The 19,055-nt window shown below is 47.7% G+C and overlaps 2 protein-coding genes across 2 annotated transcripts in view; both read left to right on the forward strand.

The window, feature by feature from the left end:
- Positions 1 to 2,042: 2,042 nt before the first annotated feature.
- Positions 2,043 to 9,812, forward strand: LOC135258163 (acyl-CoA-binding domain-containing protein 6-like). Its single transcript, XM_064341457.1, has 8 exons — positions 2,043 to 2,533; positions 2,978 to 3,042; positions 3,415 to 3,511; positions 4,137 to 4,219; positions 5,136 to 5,241; positions 6,624 to 6,713; positions 8,526 to 8,556; positions 9,398 to 9,812. The coding sequence occupies exons 1-8, from the start codon at positions 2,261 to 2,263 to the stop codon at positions 9,550 to 9,552; spliced, it is 900 nt and encodes a 299-aa protein (XP_064197527.1). The 5' UTR covers positions 2,043 to 2,260; the 3' UTR covers positions 9,553 to 9,812.
- A 1,362-nt stretch (positions 9,813 to 11,174) lies between these two features.
- LOC135258168 (voltage-dependent R-type calcium channel subunit alpha-1E-like) overlaps positions 11,175 to 19,055 on the forward strand; it is a 90,813-nt gene continuing 82,932 nt past the window's right edge. The window contains exon 1 of the mRNA XM_064341463.1: positions 11,175 to 12,274. The gene's annotated coding sequence lies outside the window, so the exon portion shown is untranslated. The remainder of the gene's footprint in view (positions 12,275 to 19,055) is intronic.

The following is a 19,055-nucleotide window of genomic DNA, read 5'->3' on the forward strand; positions in this document are numbered from 1 at the left end:
TTAGCATGGGATGTGCGTTTATTTATGTGCTTATTGTCCGGCCCTGTTAAAGAAATTGGATCAGCACAGATACATTGCTCCAGCTGTTGGATCCTGTTTTTCTGTTCAGCAGCAGCTGTTAGCGCAGCTCAATCTACATCTCAGTGCATGATGCAGAGGATCGTCTAAACATCCGGCTGTGCTTGAATTGCATGGGGCAGTTATAGACGTATAATTAGGACCTTTTTCTGTAACGTGAAGCACAGATGACCACTGATTACTTCTGATTCAGTGACCCGGCTTCTGCATCATTCACTTTAATGCTTGTTTTTAAAAAAATGTACTTTTATTTTTGTCAGCCCCTCCAGGTGCTCGTTGTCCTCTGGGTAAGTTCTGTTCCGCTGCTGTTCCTTCTGGCTTCCTGGCTGTGTGCGTGTCTCATCCTGGGCCTGCAGACAGAGGCCGCAGCCTCGTCCCTGTTGTCAGGATCACGCTGCCAGCAGGGCGCTCCAGTGAATGAGTAAGCGCCTGTGAATCCTGTCCGGCTCCCCCTCTGCCTGAAGCTCACACGCGCTCTCCAGCCCAGGCGGTACACGGTCAGGCCGCTGAGCTCTGTTTAACAACAGGGCCTCAGGGAGGGTGCTGTCTGTGTAACACCCGCACGTCAGAGATCCACAACAACAACAGCACGGGAGCAGCTCACATTAGCAAGCGCAGGGGACCGCTGTAAATGCCAGCTTACTGTCTCTCACTTAAAATAAACGACATTCCTCTTTCTCTGACCCTTTCTTTCTCTTCTTCAATAATACTAATAAACACGTCTTCGCAAATAATTATTAAAGTATTGTTGTTGTTTTAATGTGTTTTGTAATCTTGGCACCATTTTAAATAAGGGCTTGTTCCCTCAATGCGTCTTCCGAGAAGTAAATAAAGGTTGAATGAATGAATAACAACAACAACAGTAATTACAGTAACAGTAATCGTCATCATCATCATTGGTGTAGTATCATAACCACAATCATAATAATTATGTGCTTTTACACAGTATCTCTGCTGGCACAGAGCTTATGCATGAGGCAGATTTTTGAGTTGTTGAGTGTAATTATTTTCTTTTAATAATATATGATGACACAAAAAATGTAAAAATCGTGTCTGACATAATTCATATTTATGAATTAATATGCATTTTATTTGCTCACATTTGGAACTGGTCACATTGTTTCTGTGTTACGGAAAAGAAAAGAAAAAACTTCAAATATATTTATTTATTTTAAAAGAAAAAAAATCCCTTAATCCCTCCCCCTAAGACGTTGTTTGTCCCGATCTCCACAAAACAACTGTGTTAGTTTGACAATACTGCCCTCTGTTGGAAAATATATGTTATGCATACTGGGTTTGCGCAATTCAGCATTTATCATTGTATTAAACATAAGAAAAACAGAAACTTTGATATTGTTCCAAAGCACTTAAAGAGATTCAAATAAAACTGCAAAGAAAAATTACAAATTGAAATTTTAAGAATACAAATAAATACAAATAATACCAGAATCACCCAGAAATATTTTTTCAAATCTGAACGATATGAACAACCGTTCCTTAAATATGGCAACTTCTGTTTTGGCGTGTTATTATACTATGACACAACCTGTCGTTTGATATTATTTTTCTGCAAATGCTATTTCAGAATTTTACTTTGATATTGAATTAAACTATAGCTTAAACCGCATGCAGATTCAAATTACATGCATGTCCATAGTTATGTAAATGATTCAATACATTACGTGCTTAATTATAAAACAAATTTGAACAATTTTTTAATATTATTAATTGATTGTTTTATATTATAGCCTATACAGTATTATCACTCGGATCTCGAATTTCACATAGATTAATCAAGCAGCAAAATAAGGTATTTTTGTTTTCATACATGTAATTGTATGCATAATGTGTGATACCCAATGTAATATTATGCTCTGTAATTCTAAACGCTAAATTGGAACGACTCTACATGGACCAAGATTGCCTGCGGTCGTAAGATTAACGTCGGAACCATCGTTTTTTAGTCGTTGTTTCAGTATATGCGTTTCATAACAGCGTACCAAGGAGGGACCATATTTACAACGCGTCCGACTGTAACTCGGTGCACAACGAGCTTGCGCTCTCCAATTGAACAATTATCACTACATAAGCCATAGCTCGAATTCACCTGTAACGGTGTCTAGAATAGAAAAGATCAAGAGGACATAGGAACCACTTAATCGCTTCCATCAAAACAATAAATATGGCGTCCCGATCTCCATCGTCTTCCCCTGACTCTGCGACGGGCTCAGGTACAGATCCGGCACGGCCCGACACAGGAGAGCCACTCGGTGGATCGGATTCAGATTCGGATTTAGGTCTACGGGGGGTGGATTGCGGGGCTGTGGATTTGGGACATCGTCTTGAAGGAGAGGAACTGGAAAATGAATTCGAAGCTGCGGCTGATCGCCTCCCCAGTCTTGTGCAGAACGCCAGTAGAGAACAGTTGTTGTACCTGTACGCCAGGTATAAACAGGTAATGAGATATGCTGACGCATTTTCAGTCTCGCTGTTTAAAACCCGCAGATGTCCGTCAGTTTTGTTTATCACAGCATTTACTTTCAGTGTGTGCAATGTGTTTTAGCTAGCTGGCTAGCCACTCATGCGAATTCGTTAACTTGACCGATACAACTTCCTTAATTCCATAGCGTGCGTATTAGCTAGCTAGCTAGCTAACTGTAGCTAATTTACAGTTTAGTCTTCCAGTCATAAAACTTTAACACTGTAGATGTACCTAATTTGCGTTGTTATGCGCAATAGCATGTTTGCTAGCTAAGTTAATTCAGTCGCAACACCAAGAAAGAAGACCGAAAGTAGCTAGAAGTTCCAGTTTAAAGTTACGTCTTTTGTTATGCAAGTTTTTTTTGTCATCAAGCTTGTTCATAGGCAGTGCACGAGCGCCACTCTTTTGTTCCTGCAGGTCAAAGTTGGAAAGTGCAACACAGCAAAGCCAGGGTTTTTCGACTTTGAAGGCCAGAGGAAATGGTGAGTGTGCAGTCATATTCATTTTTAAACGTCCTCAAAAACACAAAACTGTAAATCTGAATTTTATGCGCTATCAGATGATTAATGCTTCTTGTTTACATTTAGTCTTTTTTCTTCTTCTGAAAAATCAAGTCTAATAAACTAAAATCAATTTCCCAAAGGGAAAGGGAATGCCAGTCCCCACTCATGTATTGCATTCTGGAGTTCAGTCTAGAGCCAGCAGTAAGGCTGTGTTGGGGAATGCATTAGGGAGAGCAGTAGATAAACTAGAAGCACTAAAGGAAGGGCGAGCCCTGCAGAAATGTCTGTGTGGTTTTACTGCGCAGCTCTGCGCAGCTCTGTGCAGCTCTGACAGTGCTGTGTCTGTCACAGGCAGGCCTGGAAGCAGTTGGGGGATATGAGTGCAGAGCAGGCCATGCAGGAGTACGTGTCCTGTGTCCAAGCCCTCGACCCAGAAGGCAGCAAAACGGTAAACGTGCGTCCCCCCCCGGGGGCGAAGTGTTCGCAAGATGAGCTGTTTTTGCATGATCTTCCATAAAAACAGGAATGAAACACAGACTGGAAAATACAGGCGTTTAAAAAATAACGCTGGGTTTTTTCCCCCACCCTTTCCACCCCCCACCATGAATGCACAACACAGGAAAAACTGCAGTGAGTTGCTGTCTTTGTTATGGCAAACGCAGTGTTTCATTGTCCAAGGGTGGGGGGGGCTTTGTCATATCAAAATGCAGTGCATTTTCAGGTGGCAATGTGGAACACAGAGGTGACATCACCAATCCAATACCTTCTCCACACAGTGTTGGAGAGGAGTTTGGGTTACTGGGTGATGACACCCCTCTCTTAAATTATGGAGGGTGTAGTCACATGGCCTGAGTCCTGGGGCCGGTGTCACAAAGCAGGATTACAGGGTTATCTGGGTAACTGCGCAGAGTAAAACCCGGAACAGCTCTTTTTACTGCAGTCCGTGTTCCAGATTTGCGAGGGTTCCAGGTTTTACTCAGTGCAGTTATCCAGCTGACTCGGTAATCCTGCTTGGTGATACAGGCCCCTGATTGGTGTTTTTTTTTTGTTGTTGTCGTGGTTTCCCGTTCCAGATGTCGGACAAAAGGGGGCGAGAGCGTCGGACGGGGTTCGGAGGAGCGACGGTCAGTTCCCTCTTCCAGGAGGAGAAGATCAGGTGACCGAGCAGAGTGCGGCGGCGTAGTTGAGGCCGAGATCACGCCCCAGTGGCGTCCTGGGCGTCACGGTTCGGTTCCGAAAGGGAGGAGAAAATGCAAAGCGTCATGTTTAGGCGGTGAAACGCTGTGGGCTGCCGGTGTCTTTGATTGGCTACGCGCCTGAGCTGCTGGAACGTTCCGGTGGAAGGCATTGGCCACTGGCTGCACTCTTTACGGAGAGTGTGCTTCAGAGTCCGATTCATTCCACAGCTGGACACTGCAGCGATGGGACTGGCCTATAAGTATAGTAGACTGTGGAAAAATGGAGACCATAACTTTGGAACACTAACTCTCATTCTGGTAGTCATGGAGATCCTCCCAAAGAGTAGTCTCTTCTCTGATTGGCTCCTCAACAGGCAGGCTTCCATTATGATGACATAAGGGTGAAGGTTAAAATGGGTCAGTTGCTGAAGTTGAAATTAATGCAGTTGGTCCTGTCTCAGTGATTAATGTATGATACTGACGGCTATCATCGGAATTGCCTTCAGGGGATTAAAAAAAAAAAAAACCCAAATATTTCAAGCTCCATGAGACAGAGCTCCTCTTTGAAAGGAATTTGTTGGCAAGTGTGCTGAACAGGGGAAAAGATTATTGAATGGCTGTTGGAAACAGAGAAATTGCCCTGGTTACAGTTTATTGTTGCTTTAGTCAGTGTGACTGTGTCTTAATTTTGTTGAAGCTTTCTTGCTCAATATTGCTCATATTGTGAGAATACTGTACACCTGTCTCGCTATTCTGGGGGAAAATCTAAAATGGTTTGCAGGAAGAACTGGGTATTGTTTCAGATGAATTTGGCAGGTGCTGTTGCTGTGTGTATTAAGATGAGGAGCGTCTGCCTGCTGTCTGACTCCTATTGTTGTTTTTTGTTTCTCAAAGGGAAGAGGATAAGAACATATTTGACTACTGCAGAGAGAACAACATTGAACACGTCACCAAGGCTATCGACTCCAAGAAGGTGGACGTCAACCTCAAAGACGAGGAGGTGTGTGAGGAAGGTGTATGGAGTATAGGTTGTGCGCGATCCTTCACAGTAAAGCCACCTCCTGTGGGTATGAACTGTGACTGAGACACCGTGGCTGAGGGACTCTGACGGAGAGACGCTGTGACTGAGACACTGAGACAGAGAGACTCTGAGACTGAGACACTCTGAGACTGAGACAGAGACTCTGAGACTGAGAGACTGAGACAGTCTGAGACAGAGAGACGCTGTGACTGAGACACTGAGACAGAGAGACTTTGAGACAGAGAGACTGTGACTGAGACACTCTGAGACAGAGAGACTCTGAGACTGAGAGACTGAGACACTGAGACAGTCTGAGACAGAGAGACGCTGTGACTGAGACACTCTGTGACTGAGAGACTTTGTGACTGAGGGACACTGTGACTGAGACACTCTGAGACAGAGAGACTTTGTGACTGAGAGACTGAGACTGAGGCACTCTGTGACTGAGAGACTTTGTGACTGAGGGACACTGTGACTGAGAGACTCTGAGACTGAGGGACTGAGACTGAGAGACTGAGACTGAGGCACTCTGTGACTGAGAGACTTTGAGACTGAGGGACACTGTGACTGAGACTGAGACAGAGAGACTTTGTGACTGAGGGACTGAGACTGAGGCACTCTGTGACTGAGAGACTTTGTGACTGAGGCACTCTGTGACTGAGAGACTTTGTGACTGAGGCACTCTGTGACTGAGAGACTCTGAGACTGAGGGACTGAGACTGAGGCACTCTGTGACTGAGAGACTTTGTGACTTAGGGACACTGTGACTGAGACACTCTGAGACAGAGAGACTCTGAGACTGAGGGACTGAGACTGAGGCACTCTGTGACTGAGAGACTTTGTGGCTGAGGGACTGAGACTGAGACACTCTGTGACTGAGAGACTTTGTGACTGAGGGACTGAGACTGAGGCACTGTGTGACTGAGAGACTTTGTGACTGAGGGACTGAGACTGAGGCACTCTGTGACTGAGAGACTTTGTGACTGAGGGACTGAGACTGAGGCACTCTGTGACTGAGAGACTTTGTGACTGAGGGACTGAGACTGAGGCACTCTGTGACTGAGAGACTTTGTGACTGAGGGACTGAGACTGAGGCACTCTGTGACTGAGAGACTTTGTGACTGAGGCACTCTGTGACTGAGAGACTCTGAGACTAAGGGACTGAGACTGAGGCACTCTGTGACTGAGAGACTCTGTGACTGAGAGACTTTGTGACTGAGAGACTTTGTGACTGAGGCACTCTGTGACTGAGAGACTCTGTGACTGAGAGACTGAGACTGAGACACTCTGTGACTGAGAGACACTGTGACTGAGGGACTGAGACCCAGGGTTAGTGAGCGTTTGGGGTGTGTGTGTTTCAGGGGAGAGCGCTGCTCCACTGGGCGTGCGATCGGGGGCACAAGGAGCTGGTATCTGTGCTGCTGAAGAACAACGCCGACATCAACAGCCAGGTGAGGACTGTGTGCTGGGCTGGGCTGGGCTGTGCAGGACTGTGTGCTGGGCTATGCTGTGTGTTGGGCTGTGTGCAGGGCTGTGTGCTGGGCTGTGCGCTGAGCTGTGCGCTGGGCTGTGCTGGGCTGTGCGCTGGGCTGTGTGCTGTGCTGAGCTGTGTGCTGGGCTGGGTGTTGGGCTGTGTGCTGTGCTGTGCGCTGGGCTGTGTGCTGTGCTGTGCGCTGAGCTGTGTGCTGTGCTGTGCGCTGGGCTGTGCGCTGGGCTGTGTGCTGAGCTGTGTGCTGGGCTGTGCTGGGCTGTGTGTTGGGCTGTGCGCTGGGCTGTGCTGGGCTGTGTGCTGGGCTGTGCTGGGCTGTGCTGGGCTGTGTGTTGGGCTGTGCTGGGCTGTGTGTTGGGCTGTGTGCTGGGCTGTGCTGGGCTGTGTGCTGAGCTGTGTTGGGCTGTGTGCTGGGCTGTGCTGGGCTGTGCGTGGGTGTGGATGTGCGTTTCTTTACAGAAGAGAGAGGAGAGCACGCTGTGTGTCCGTGTCTAGCAATGTTGCGTAACGAGCGTTTCTCACGGCAACCGGGCGCTTCCGCAGAGCGGCCGGTGACTGACAGCTGTGGCGGTTTATGGCTCATTACTGGGGTGAAGAAGTCGCCGTGGAGCCGCTGCAGAGTGATTTTTATTCCCTCTGCTGATGTTCCCGCCCACTCACTGCACCCCCCACCCCTCCAACCCCCCTGCCCACTCACTGCGCCCCCCCAGCCTCACCAACCCCCCTGCCCACTCACTGCACCCCCCACCCCACCACCCCCCCTGCCCACTCACTGCACCCCCCACCCCACCAACCCCCCTGCCCTCCCCCTCACCCTGAGTGAGCCATAGGGTTCACAGGGTTTGCCCACCAGTTACCGTGTGATTGGCCTCTGCCGATTCAGTTCTGTTTGGATTGGCTGTTCATATGTTGATACATTAATTAAAAAAATAAAAGAAAACCTCATTATCTATCAGTAAAATTATGGGTCGAATTGACTAGCCTGCTGAAGTTTTTCTTTCTTTTTTTTAACACACCAAATGTTTACATGGACTTTTCCTTTACAGTTTTAAATGAAGTTTGGCTTAAAAGCTTAATATTAGCATTACTAATGCTGGTGTAATTACATGTACTGAGTTTTGTGTGAATAGTTCTGATGGTTCATTAGGACCTGATGTTGATTGGGAACTCTCTTGCTCTGTAGAAGGATGGAGAGAATAGCCCATTTATTTAGGCAGAGCAGGATTTCACCGCGTGTATTAAGGCTTGTAGAAAAGTTTTTTTTTTTAATGAGCTCAGATGTTTTTTCCCTTTGATTCTAAGCTCCACGCAGACCCTGTCTAACCATTGTGACTCATTCTTTAGAGGTGTAGAAAACAGTCCCTTTACTTTCACGTGTTGTAATTAAATTCAGCAGTGTTGGTGTAAAGAGCTTTGGTCATCGTGTGGATGCGTAAAAACTGTCCAGTACCGGAAGCCAGTCAGTATGCAACGCCTTTACTGGGCTCATGTATTTGCTCTCAGAGAACCAGTAGGAAGCAGTTTCACACTCCGCATTTCCTCATAATTTGCAGCAGAATCGAGCTCGAACAGGTTCGCCGGCTGCATGTTGGCGACTGTCTGACCCTGGCTTTTTTAGAGCTTTCGTCCGTTGTTCTGCTTTTATGTATTTAATAATCATTTTTTACGCATGTCCAGTATGCGCAGAGATGCTGTCAGTGGACGTGCGCGTGTGTGTGGCCGAGGTTGTGGTGAGTTTCTGCCCCTGATCAGGGCTCTTCCTCCTTTCCTACAGGATGATGAAGGCCAGACGGCGTTGCATTACGGTGAGACCCCTTTCGCTCCCGGTGCCCGTGTAAGATGTGGTGAAACGGCGGGTTTTACCCCGTGAGCTCTGGCACAGGGGCGAACGCATGTGCCCTTCGCCCCGGCCACGCCTGGCCACGCCCGGCTGCTCCCTCTGCTCCGATACGCCGTACGGGCGGTTATAACAGGTTACATAAGCGGTCCCATTGATCCGTAGAGTGACCCCAGAGCTACTGAACATCGTACAGGTGCATAAAGTGGACATAGAGCTACATAGAACAGTCACAGACATGAAACATTCACAGGGCTACATAGAGCAGTCACAGACATGAAACATTCACAGGGCTACATAGAGCAGTCACAGACATGAAACATTCACAGGGCTACATAGAGCAGTCACAGACATGAAACATTCACAGGGCTACATAGAGCAGTCACAGACATGAAACATTCACAGGGCTACATAGAGCAGTCACAGACATGAAACATTCACAGGGCTACATAGAGCAGTCACAGACATGAAACATTCACAGGGCTACACAGAGCAGTCAGAGAGGTGCTCTGAACAGTCACAGAGACGCAGAGCAGTCACAGAGACTCAGAGCAGTCACAGAGACGCAGAGCAGTCAGAGATGCAGAGCAGTCACAGAGACGCAGAGCAGTCACAGAGACGCAGAGCAGTCACAGAGACGCAGAGCAGTCACAGAGATGCAGAGCAGTCACAGAAACGCGGAGCAGTCACAGAAACGCAGAACAGTCGCAGAGCAGTGGTCAGAGCGCTGCTGAGTGGCGGCTCAGTGAACGCGAGGTCGCAGGCAGAGCGGCCCGGTCAGCTGACCTGTCCCCTCCCCCCTCCCGCAGCGTCCGCGTGCGAGTTCGGCGACATCGTGGAGCTGCTCCTGCAGTCCGGGGCCGACCCCTCCATCAAGGACCAGGAGGGCTCCCTTCCCGAAGAGGTGACAGAGTCCGGCGACATCTCCTCCCTCCTGCGCCAGTACGCCGTCTCCAAAGGCTAGGCCCGGCGAGCCCTGCCCAGCAAGCCCCACCCCCAGCCCCAGCAGACTCCGCCCCCTGCCCAGAACACACTGCAGCAGCAAACCAGACCATTCTTCTCCCTATCCCTGTCCTCTGATCTGTATATAAGCGGTTATATATGAATCAGACGCCCCCTTTGTCTATGTTGTAAAGACAACCCCGCCCCCTCATCAGCCTATGTAATGTTACATTCCATGGAATGCATCCATTATTCTTATTAAAAAGTGAAAATTGAGAAACAGCAGGCCCCTCTTTGTCTTTTCAAACACTCCAGTATTTCACAATGTACGCACGCAGTTGCTTTGATTTGTGGTCCTGCACATATGATAATAATAATGATAATAATAATAATTATTACCACCACCACCATTTTGTGGGACCAATGCTGTCCTCCTCCTTTCACAGATGTGTAGAACGTAGAACATTCCGACACTTTTACAGTTTACAGAGTGTTGCTCGTTGTATTTAAAGCGATTGGTACGTTGCCTTGAGGTTTGACAGTCTGATGGCGGGGGCAGCTTTGACTGAGTCTCCCTGAACCCCAGCTCACACGTGCGTCTCTGATGCGTCTGACTGCGCGTGCGGCTCTGATGCGTCTGACTGCACATGCATGTGTCTCTGATGCGTCTGACTGCGCGTGCGTGCGTCTCTGATGCGTCTGACTGCGCGCATGTGCGTCTCTGATGCGTCTGACTGCGCGTGTGCGCCTGATGCGTCTGACTGCGCGTGCGTCTCTGATGCGTCTGACTGCACGTGCGTACGTCTCTGATGCGCCTGACTGCGCGCATGTGCGTCTCTGATGCGTCTGACTGCGCGTGTGCGCCTGATGCGTCTGACTGCGCGTGCGTCTCTGATGCGTCTGACTGCACGTGCGTACGTCTCTGATGCTACCCATGCTTGCAGCTCGGTGTGCCCGCTCTTGAATTAAAAAAAGAAAGAAAGAAAAAAGGACTGTCCTGTTTTCCTCAAGCGCGTGTGTTGCGTTTTTCCACTGGAGCCGCTGGAGGGACCAGTTCAGACGAGGTACAGGCTGCACTAATGAGGAGGACCGTTTAGTGAAGCCCAGATCAGATCAGAACTGACAGTGTCTCGCAAGGTTATTTTTTAAAAGTCTTAGAATGTTACTGAGTAAAGACTCTGTAGTTCACACCACAAATGAAGGTTGAACATTTAAATGACTTTTCCTAACAAACACAGCTTGGGGAGTTGCAGCAATGACTTAAAAACGAACTTGAATTTTGAAAGAAGTGTGACGCTCATCTCTGCGTGTGAACCCTGTCCCTGGAGATCTACGGTCCTGCAGGTTTTCACTCCAACCCTAACAAAGCACACCTCATTCAACAGCCAAAGCAGGGCTGCCCAACCCTGTTTCTGAAGATCTACCGTCCTGTAGGTTTTCACTCCAGCCCTAACAAAGCACACCTCATTCAACCGCCAGAGATCTCATTAAGCTGCTAATTAGTAGAATCACTTGTGCCAAATTAGGATTGAAATTAAAACCTGCTGGATGGTACATATCCAGGAACTGGGTTGGGCAGCCCTGGCCTACAGTTGCTTGTCCCGAGTCACTTGTTTGTGTAGATGTGCTAATATTTCAGCCGGTGAAGAGAACTAGGTATGCAGATGAGTTCAGGATTAGCTAATCATTCAGTTATAAATAAAATGACATTAATCTAACAGGACAAGTTGAGATAAATCAGGGCTCTCACACTCCAGCCCTGGAGGCCTCAGTGACTTGCTTTCAGAAAGCAAGCAGTTTAAACCAGGTGTTCAGACTCTTTAGCCAATCAGGTGCTTAAATTAAGTGTTTAAGCGCAGGTACACATAAAAACCGGCCAACGCAGTGTCTCCTGGGCTTTGGGTTTAAGATCCCTAATATAAACCGAGAAGGAGCTCTGTGAAGGACTTCTGGAAGTTGACTCAATGTTCTGGATAAACGCTGAACATCTCTGATTTAATCGGGTTAAAATTGCATTAATTAATTGAAAGAGGAGATTAATTGAGGGGGATGATGTCTGATTTGCCACTATGGGGCGTAACTGGTCGCTAGCAACAGGTGCGCACACCGTCCTGCACGAGCGCAGCCGTTATTGATGCCGACGGCAATAAGTTGTGTTATCCTCATGAAATTATTGTTCCATATTCGTGTCACGTTGCACTATTTCTATATATCGTTTTCCCCTTAATACGACAGTAGGCTGTACATTTACAAAACCCAACGGAAACAACTTAAGTGTGCATGACACTTCGCCGAGAGAGAGAAAATTGTTTATCCACGGGTCGGTCACAATTATGGCAGTGCTGGCCTGCGTTGCATTGAGGAATATTTTCTCACATCATGCAGAGGGGAACCGCTCCCAGTGGACTAGATCATTGGTATAGTCTGTCAGTGTTTCATATCGTATCACGTACACTGTCAACCCGAGGGAGAAAAATCAACGCGCTTAATAGGGTTTTCATGTGTCATATAGGTGCTGGTAAATTATCATATGTAGCTAACCCGTAGATCTTTAGCTTGTATAATTAACACCGAGACTCCTTGGCTCTCGGACACCCGGCTTTGATGTCTCCAGTCCAGCTCTGACCGCACCAAGCTCCAGTTGCCCGCTCGCATCTCTGAATTAACACTGAAGACGAGGGCAAAGGAAGTGTCACTTTGGGGAAAACACAGAGCGGAAAAGATGAAAAACCACACCTTTACAGGTAAAAAAAAATCTATAATTATTTAACGTTACTTGCTAGGTTGCGATATAAATGGGGAGTCGATGTGTAAAAGAGACTGTGTGGAATTGATAAGCAGTTTAATCTGCGTGCCTGTGTTTAATGTGCTACGTTCCAGCGAACGCTTGACACAAGCTGACGTTTGTATCGTTGTTTCCCCCTCAAATTTCCATTTTGTATCAGGCGTGATGTGACTTGTGTAACGTTAAGTAGTTACAACACATTACATTAAAATGTACTCAGTATGATGATATTGCAGCAGCGCGACACTTATCCAGATTTTGCACAAAAGAAGTTTCGTTTTACGCAGGACATTCAGTAAGCAGCGCATTGCATTTGGAAGAAACACGGCAGTTGCCGTCTGGTCGGCTAACTCCAAGAATGTGTTTATTTTCTCTTAAGAATCTTAGGAAGTTGTGAACGAATATTTCGTTTCTGAAGCTGGCCGACCCCGTGAAGATCACCTTTCAAATGACATTGTTAGTCAGTCATCGATTTCACTGACGTGTCCTTTGCATTAATGCATCAACTTTACATGTGGCACTAGCCTACTCGCTAAGTAAAACGCTAAAGCATTGTGTGTTGTAATATACTGAGTGAGTTGCGACGCTGGTATCACTGAATATCTGTGCATGAGTGATAACGTGCGCACTGACGCCAAAGAGAGGGAAATGGCCATCACAGCGCACAGCAGATTCATTTAAACTTTTTTTTTTTTTTTGCACGAATTCAAAACGATAATGCTGAACAAGGCTTTCGTGTGACATTTGAAATTAATGTTAAACGAACGGTCTCCTTGGTCTCTACTAACGGCTGTTGTGTGCTGCTTTCCAGAGCACCCCAAAGACTACAGCTATTTCTCACACACGATTTCCCCTCGTTGGCTGATGAAATCGGAAATTATTTTTTTAGGAGGACAGTCTACCTTCCTTTATTTACCCCCCCCCCCCCCTTTGTTAAACTGGGGGAAAGCAGAGAGTGTTACAGATAGAGATGGGATCATCATACAGGAAGTGTACTATTGCAGAATCGAACCCCTGGCTGTATGGAGGGATTTGTGAGACGACTCTTTCCCGCCACGCGCGGTGTCACGCGTTCTGGTGTTCTGCCTGATTCATAAATGTCAGTAAGACTTTAAAATGGCATTATTTATCGCGTGTTTAAGAAGATTATGCCGAGACTCCTGGCAGGCTCCCCTTTGGCGCTAATGGCTGGGCGGTAAAATAGTGCCAAAAATAATTACGAGGAAAGCGGTGGAATGCTCTCCGATAGAGATGAATAATGAGAAGATTACCTCGTGTTCATTATGAAAATCTTGGCAAATAGCCTGGGAGGACGGGAAGCGTGGTGACTGGGGCCCTTCTGCCATTGTATGTTGGTTCACATCTACATCAACGACACGAGCATTAGAACCATGCTAGTATAGCCTCTGCCTCATTTTTTCTTTCTTCCTATTGCACTGAAGCTGGAATTTGGCCCAACCTGCTCTCCTTAGGAGCGTCTTTACTGACTGAGCCGCTCTATAGGGCCCAGCCTGCACTCCTTAGGAGCGTCTTTACTGACTGAGCCGCTCTATAGGGCCCAGCCTGCACTCCTTAGGAGCGTCTTTACTGACTGAGCCGCTCTATAGGGCCCAACCTGCACTCCTAAGGAGCGTCTTTACTGACTGAGCTGCTCTATAGGGCCCAACCTGCTCTCCTTAGGAGCGTCTTTACTGACTGAGCCGCTCTATAGGGCCCAACCTGCACTCCTAAGGAGCGTCTTTACTGACTGAGCCGCTCTATAGGGCCCAACCTGCACTCCTATGGAGCGTCTTTACTTACTGAGCTGCTCTATAGGGCCCAGCCTGCTCTCCTTAGGAGCGTCTTTACTGACTGAGCCGCTCTATAGGGCCCAACCTGTACTCCTTAGGAGCGTCTTTACTGACTGAGCCACTCTATAGGGCCCAACCTGCACTCCTTAGGAGCGTCTTTACTGACTGAGCCGCTCTATAGGGCCCAACCTGCACTCCTATGGAGCGTCTTTACTGACTGAGCCACTCTATAGGGCCCAACCTGCACTCCTATGGAGCGTCTTTACTGACTGAGCCACTCTATAGGGCCCGACTTGCACTCCTTAGGAGCGTCTTTACTGACTGAGCTGCTCTGACTGAGCCACTCTATAGGGCCCAACTCCGCATTGTGACCCTTTTTACACGCCCCCTAGTGGCCAGGATGCTGGTGTTCTGAGATTGTTCATCTGAGTTAGTTTTGTAAATGGTACAAGTATCTTGCTTCAAGAAAGTTTCTGAGTCTCTGTGATGCTCACATCTGGAGTTATAAAGCCTTAAATAGAACACCACCTAAATAGGTGAGGATTGGCCAGATTAGGCATCTTTGCGACGGGTTGGACCATATGCAGGGGGCCGCCTTATGTTTGTATGCATTTTGTGCTATTAAATATGTGTCTTACAGTTGATTGTGTCTCTATCCCCCACACAAGCTGTGCTCTGTCTGGAGTCACCTGTAAAAGTGTCCCTTGGCTCCCCTAAACCTGATTGCTGGGGTTCACTCTGGATTAAATAGATTTCCAAAGGTACGGATGGGAAAACCTAACCTGAGTGTCTGCCACTCACCGTCAGGTTCAGGCTTTATTGAATAGAGAAATGGTGTGTATCCATTTAGACTGCCAAGGTCAAATGAAGTATCTGGCCAGTCATGATGCAGGAAAGGAACAGTGGCGTGTTGTCATGGTGACGAGTGGTGTTGGATGCGCTTCTGTCTCCTTCCCCTTTATCAGTGGCCTGTTTGCCATCGGAGGATTTTTCCGGAAGCTCGACCGTGCGCTGGCTCGTCTTTTTGGGGTACTGAAAATGGAGCGTTAGTGCACCATGGTGATTGGTTGACCAGGGGCTGCGGTGGGCAGTGATTGGTTGACACGCCGGATTGGGCTGTGGCGATTGGTTGACAGGCTGGAGCTGGCTGTGGTGATTGGCTGACACGCTGGGGCGGGCTGTGGTGATTGGCTGACACGCTGGGGCGGGCTGTGGTGATTTTCCTGGTTTTGGCAGCTGCGGTTGTGCAGGTTTAGGTTTGTAGGGGTCCCGTTGGGTGGTGAGTCAGCCACGTTTGTCTCCTGCTCCCTGCTCTTCGCTGCTCCTCCTGGCCGCCGGTGAAAGAGAGCGGCCTTGCCGTTCAGACTCCGTCTCACGGGCCTCCTTTCAGAGAGAGGAGCCTCCATTTTGCCCTGCTGCCCTGCAGAGCGAATCTCCACCAGCTAAGCTCTCTCCTCCAGAGTCGCTGTGTGTGCGCCACAGCAGCTTGGGTCGTGAGCACAGCCATTTTACACCGTACTTCGCGGTGAGCCGCACACCTTAGCTGCGGTAGGAGTTATGAAGCCAGTTAAGTGGTGATGGTAAGATGGCCATATTAAGAGTTCCGGGAGAGAAACCTTACATTACAGGCATTTAGCAGACGCTCTTATCCAGAGCGACTCGCACAACTTTTTACACACAGCATTTGCCTGTACGTTGCATCCATTTATATTTAGTTGGCACTAAAGCCAAAGGCAGAGCCTCATTTCAAAGACTGAGGTCCAGAATCAGTGCAGTCATCAAGCTCCTGTTGCCCAAATCGCAGCCAATAAGACCTCTCTGCAGTGTAGTACACTGGGTAAGGAACTGGTCTTGCAACCTAAAGGTCGCAGGTTCTATTCCCCGGTAGGACACCCCAGCCGTTGTACCAGGTGCTTAACCTGCCTTGCTTCAGTATCTATCCAGCTCCTCCATGTTTAGTGGCACTGCTTTCCCTCCGTTTAGCATCTCTATTCTCACTGGGGGGGGGGGGGGATGGGGGGGCGTTTTAATCCGGAACATCCGAGCTCTTTATCAGTCCCCTCCATGCGTTTCCACACACAGCTGCGTAGGTGGGTGAGTGCAAGGAGCTGTGTGGTGAAGAGGCTGTAATGAAGAGGCAGGTTTGGCGTCGCCTCCGCCGTCCTGATTTGTCCTGAAGTGGAGGTTTAAATTCGGCGGATTATCCGCGGCACGTAACTGACGGCACTGCCCCAGGGGGGCCCCGGACGTCTCATCCGTCAGATCAATCACTGTTTTCCATTTTCTTTTGTGTGCTGTGTGGAAACTGATTCCATTAGGGAGCTGGTGTTTTTGTATTTGATTGAATTTAAAACAAAAAAGAAACTGACAAGGGGGGTTTTAATTTCTGAGAAGGTGGACACCTGGTTGTGGAAACCATTTGTGGAGAATTTAAGGGTAGTGTCAAATCTGTGTTCTTTTCCAGGAGAACATTTTTCAGAAGCATAAAAAGGTGGCGCACACTCGGGGGCCACCCGCTGAGTTTGAGCGCTCCTGTTCCGGCAGGGAGCTTTACTGAGCCGGACATCACAGGTGCGCCAGGGAAATGTGTCCCCCCCCCACTCAGCCTTTGTTGGTAAGGGGGAAGGCGCTATCCTGCTGCCTCCCTGTACGCTAGTGGCCTGCAGTGGACACGTCCACAGATCTCCTTCTGTCTCAGAAACGCGCTGTCGTCCCTCAGACGTGCTTCGCTGTTTCCAGATCTTTCTTTGATTTAATCTCAGGCATGGGCCATCCTGGCATCTCTTAAGTTTTCTTGGGAACTGACCAGAACGGTTCTACCATGTGCTGCTCTGTGTGTGAATCTCTTGCACAGAACAGCTTCCTTGTTTTCTTGAGTGCTTCCTTTCTACCTTTTTTTTGCCTAAGTTCAGCCAGTTTTTTTTTTTCTCCAAATATGAAATATGGGGCTGTTTTTGTTGGCCCATCTCCCCTTTGCAAGATCCTCTGTAAATTCGGGAACGTGCAGGCAAGCGAAAGCTGTGAGCTGCTAATTCTTTTCACTCCCACAGTGCTGAGCTGCACAGCCAGTGTGTTAGAGGAGTGTGTTACACACGTATGCGGAGAGACTGTGTGCGTCTGACTGACCCATGGGGGGCGCTAGTGTACAGTGAGTTGGAGACCAACCTGGGCTGCATTCAGGATGAGGAAACGTAGTAAACTCTTTCATATATAATTTCATGACTTTTAGTTGGTCAGCTACGTTCTCAGATAAATACTGCTTTCGTTCTGTGTAACGTGCTTCTGTAATACGTTGTGGCGAATGGTTGCCTGTGAAAGAGGTCACATTCTGCGGCGGTTAATTAGCTGACCTACAGCTGCTGTCGGCGAAGCCGTGAGGACTGGGCTGGGCATCTGGCCATTAAAGTTAAAACCTGCGGGGAGTTCGGAGACGAAAACAAATGGTAATTATCCGACCTTTGCGCCGTGTTAAAGTCTGTTTCTGAACCCGGTTGTGGAACCTAACGCCCTTCCCACTTCCTTAATTAGTCCAGTCTCTGCATTTAACTGAGAAATGAACAAATTGCCGTGCAGTTGGCTCTACCCTCCTACCCTTCATGGAAAACTAAACTGCGTAAATGTTTTGAAAGTGCTGTCACTCTTTAACCGTAAATATATGGGTCTCACCAGCAGCTGTATCAGAGTAATTCAGTTTAATGTGATTTTAATGTTGCACCAGAGTGGATGTTAAGCTGGTTATGTCAGTCTCTTCATGTTCAATTTAATTAGAATTAAGGAAGGGAAACTGTGGGACTTTTAGACCTGACAGTTTTTTAAATATTTCAGTATAGTGCAACCGAGCCCGTTCCCTTTGCATCCATCTTAAAAACGTTTTTGCAAAAACAATTTTGACGGTTAAGAATTATCCGTTGCATTTAAACTGGAACATTTTCATGGAGTTACTTGGTTTTTCGTTGAGCTGCTGCAGTTGATGTAGCTGGCGCGGGCTGAGTGCAGTCTGCTGATCCGCCAGAGGGGTCACTGTTGAGTAAAGTCAGGTGAAAATACACAAAAGGAGTCGCCACCCTCCTGGATGATGTCTTAGCGGGTTTTCTGCCTGAGTACTGCGATGTAGCAAAGTATGACCCAAAACCTTAATCCCAGCTTCTGTAAACATTTCTATTACAAAGATGAACTTCAGGTACACTTGCTGTAAAATAGGAAGAGGTTTTATTGGACAAAAACCTTAGTGTTATGATCTTTCTCAGGGTTACATCATGAAAGCACAAAAGCATAGTGCTTATAAAACTTTCATTGTTATAATTGCTGTTACTTCATTATTAGTAAGATGTCTTTCTGTCATTGTCACTTTTTAGTTCTTAGATGGTTACTCATCCCAGATCCTCCCCCCCCACCACAGATTACTGGTATTGTCACGACCAAAAAGTGGTGGCACTTGAATTCGTGTTTACAGAAAAAGGTTAACGGACCGTCCTGCACACATTCACAGCGGCAGTCGCTCTCTGCCCAGCCTCCTCTGAGCACTCGCCATTGGAATGTGTGATTTTCCTTAAACTGTGCAGCTGTGGCTCCGTTCCGGGGCATTAGAAGTTAATACCCGGGGGCTTTAGCGTCCCAGGTGTGGTTCTGGCCACACTACGCTCTTTACTCTATTACACGCCCATCAGCAGAACCACAGCTCCCTTCCCCTGCTGCCATGGGAACGGTTATTCCCCTCTCAGCAAACCTGCCGTTATGTAAACACACGGAATCCAGTCTTCATTTATCTTTTCTGCAGTTTTCTGGGGACGACAGAAGTACTTTTGGTTTCCCGGTTTTGTCCTTGGTATCTCTTTCAGGGTTTCATTTGCATGTAGTCTGTGATTCACATGCTGGGGGTGAATTATTTTCAATTTGGCCCTGAAATAATTTCGTACACACTTACACACTCTCTTACTCTCCAAAACACTG

The sequence above is a fragment of the Anguilla rostrata genome, chromosome 6, assembly GCF_018555375.3.
Source record: "Anguilla rostrata isolate EN2019 chromosome 6, ASM1855537v3, whole genome shotgun sequence".
NCBI lineage: Eukaryota > Metazoa > Chordata > Actinopteri > Anguilliformes > Anguillidae > Anguilla > Anguilla rostrata.

Bases quoted from the DNA above. Each gene is read 5' to 3' on its own strand.
- LOC135258163 (XM_064341457.1), top strand. From the start codon at position 2,261: ATGGCGTCCCGATCTCCATCGTCTTCCCCTGACTCTGCGACGGGCTCA. The intron at 3,043-3,414 runs GTGAGTGTGCAG...TGTCTGTCACAG, and splicing joins TTTGAAGGCCAGAGGAAATG to GCAGGCCTGGAAGCAGTTGG. The intron at 3,512-4,136 runs GTAAACGTGCGT...TTCCCGTTCCAG, and splicing joins ACCCAGAAGGCAGCAAAACG to ATGTCGGACAAAAGGGGGCG.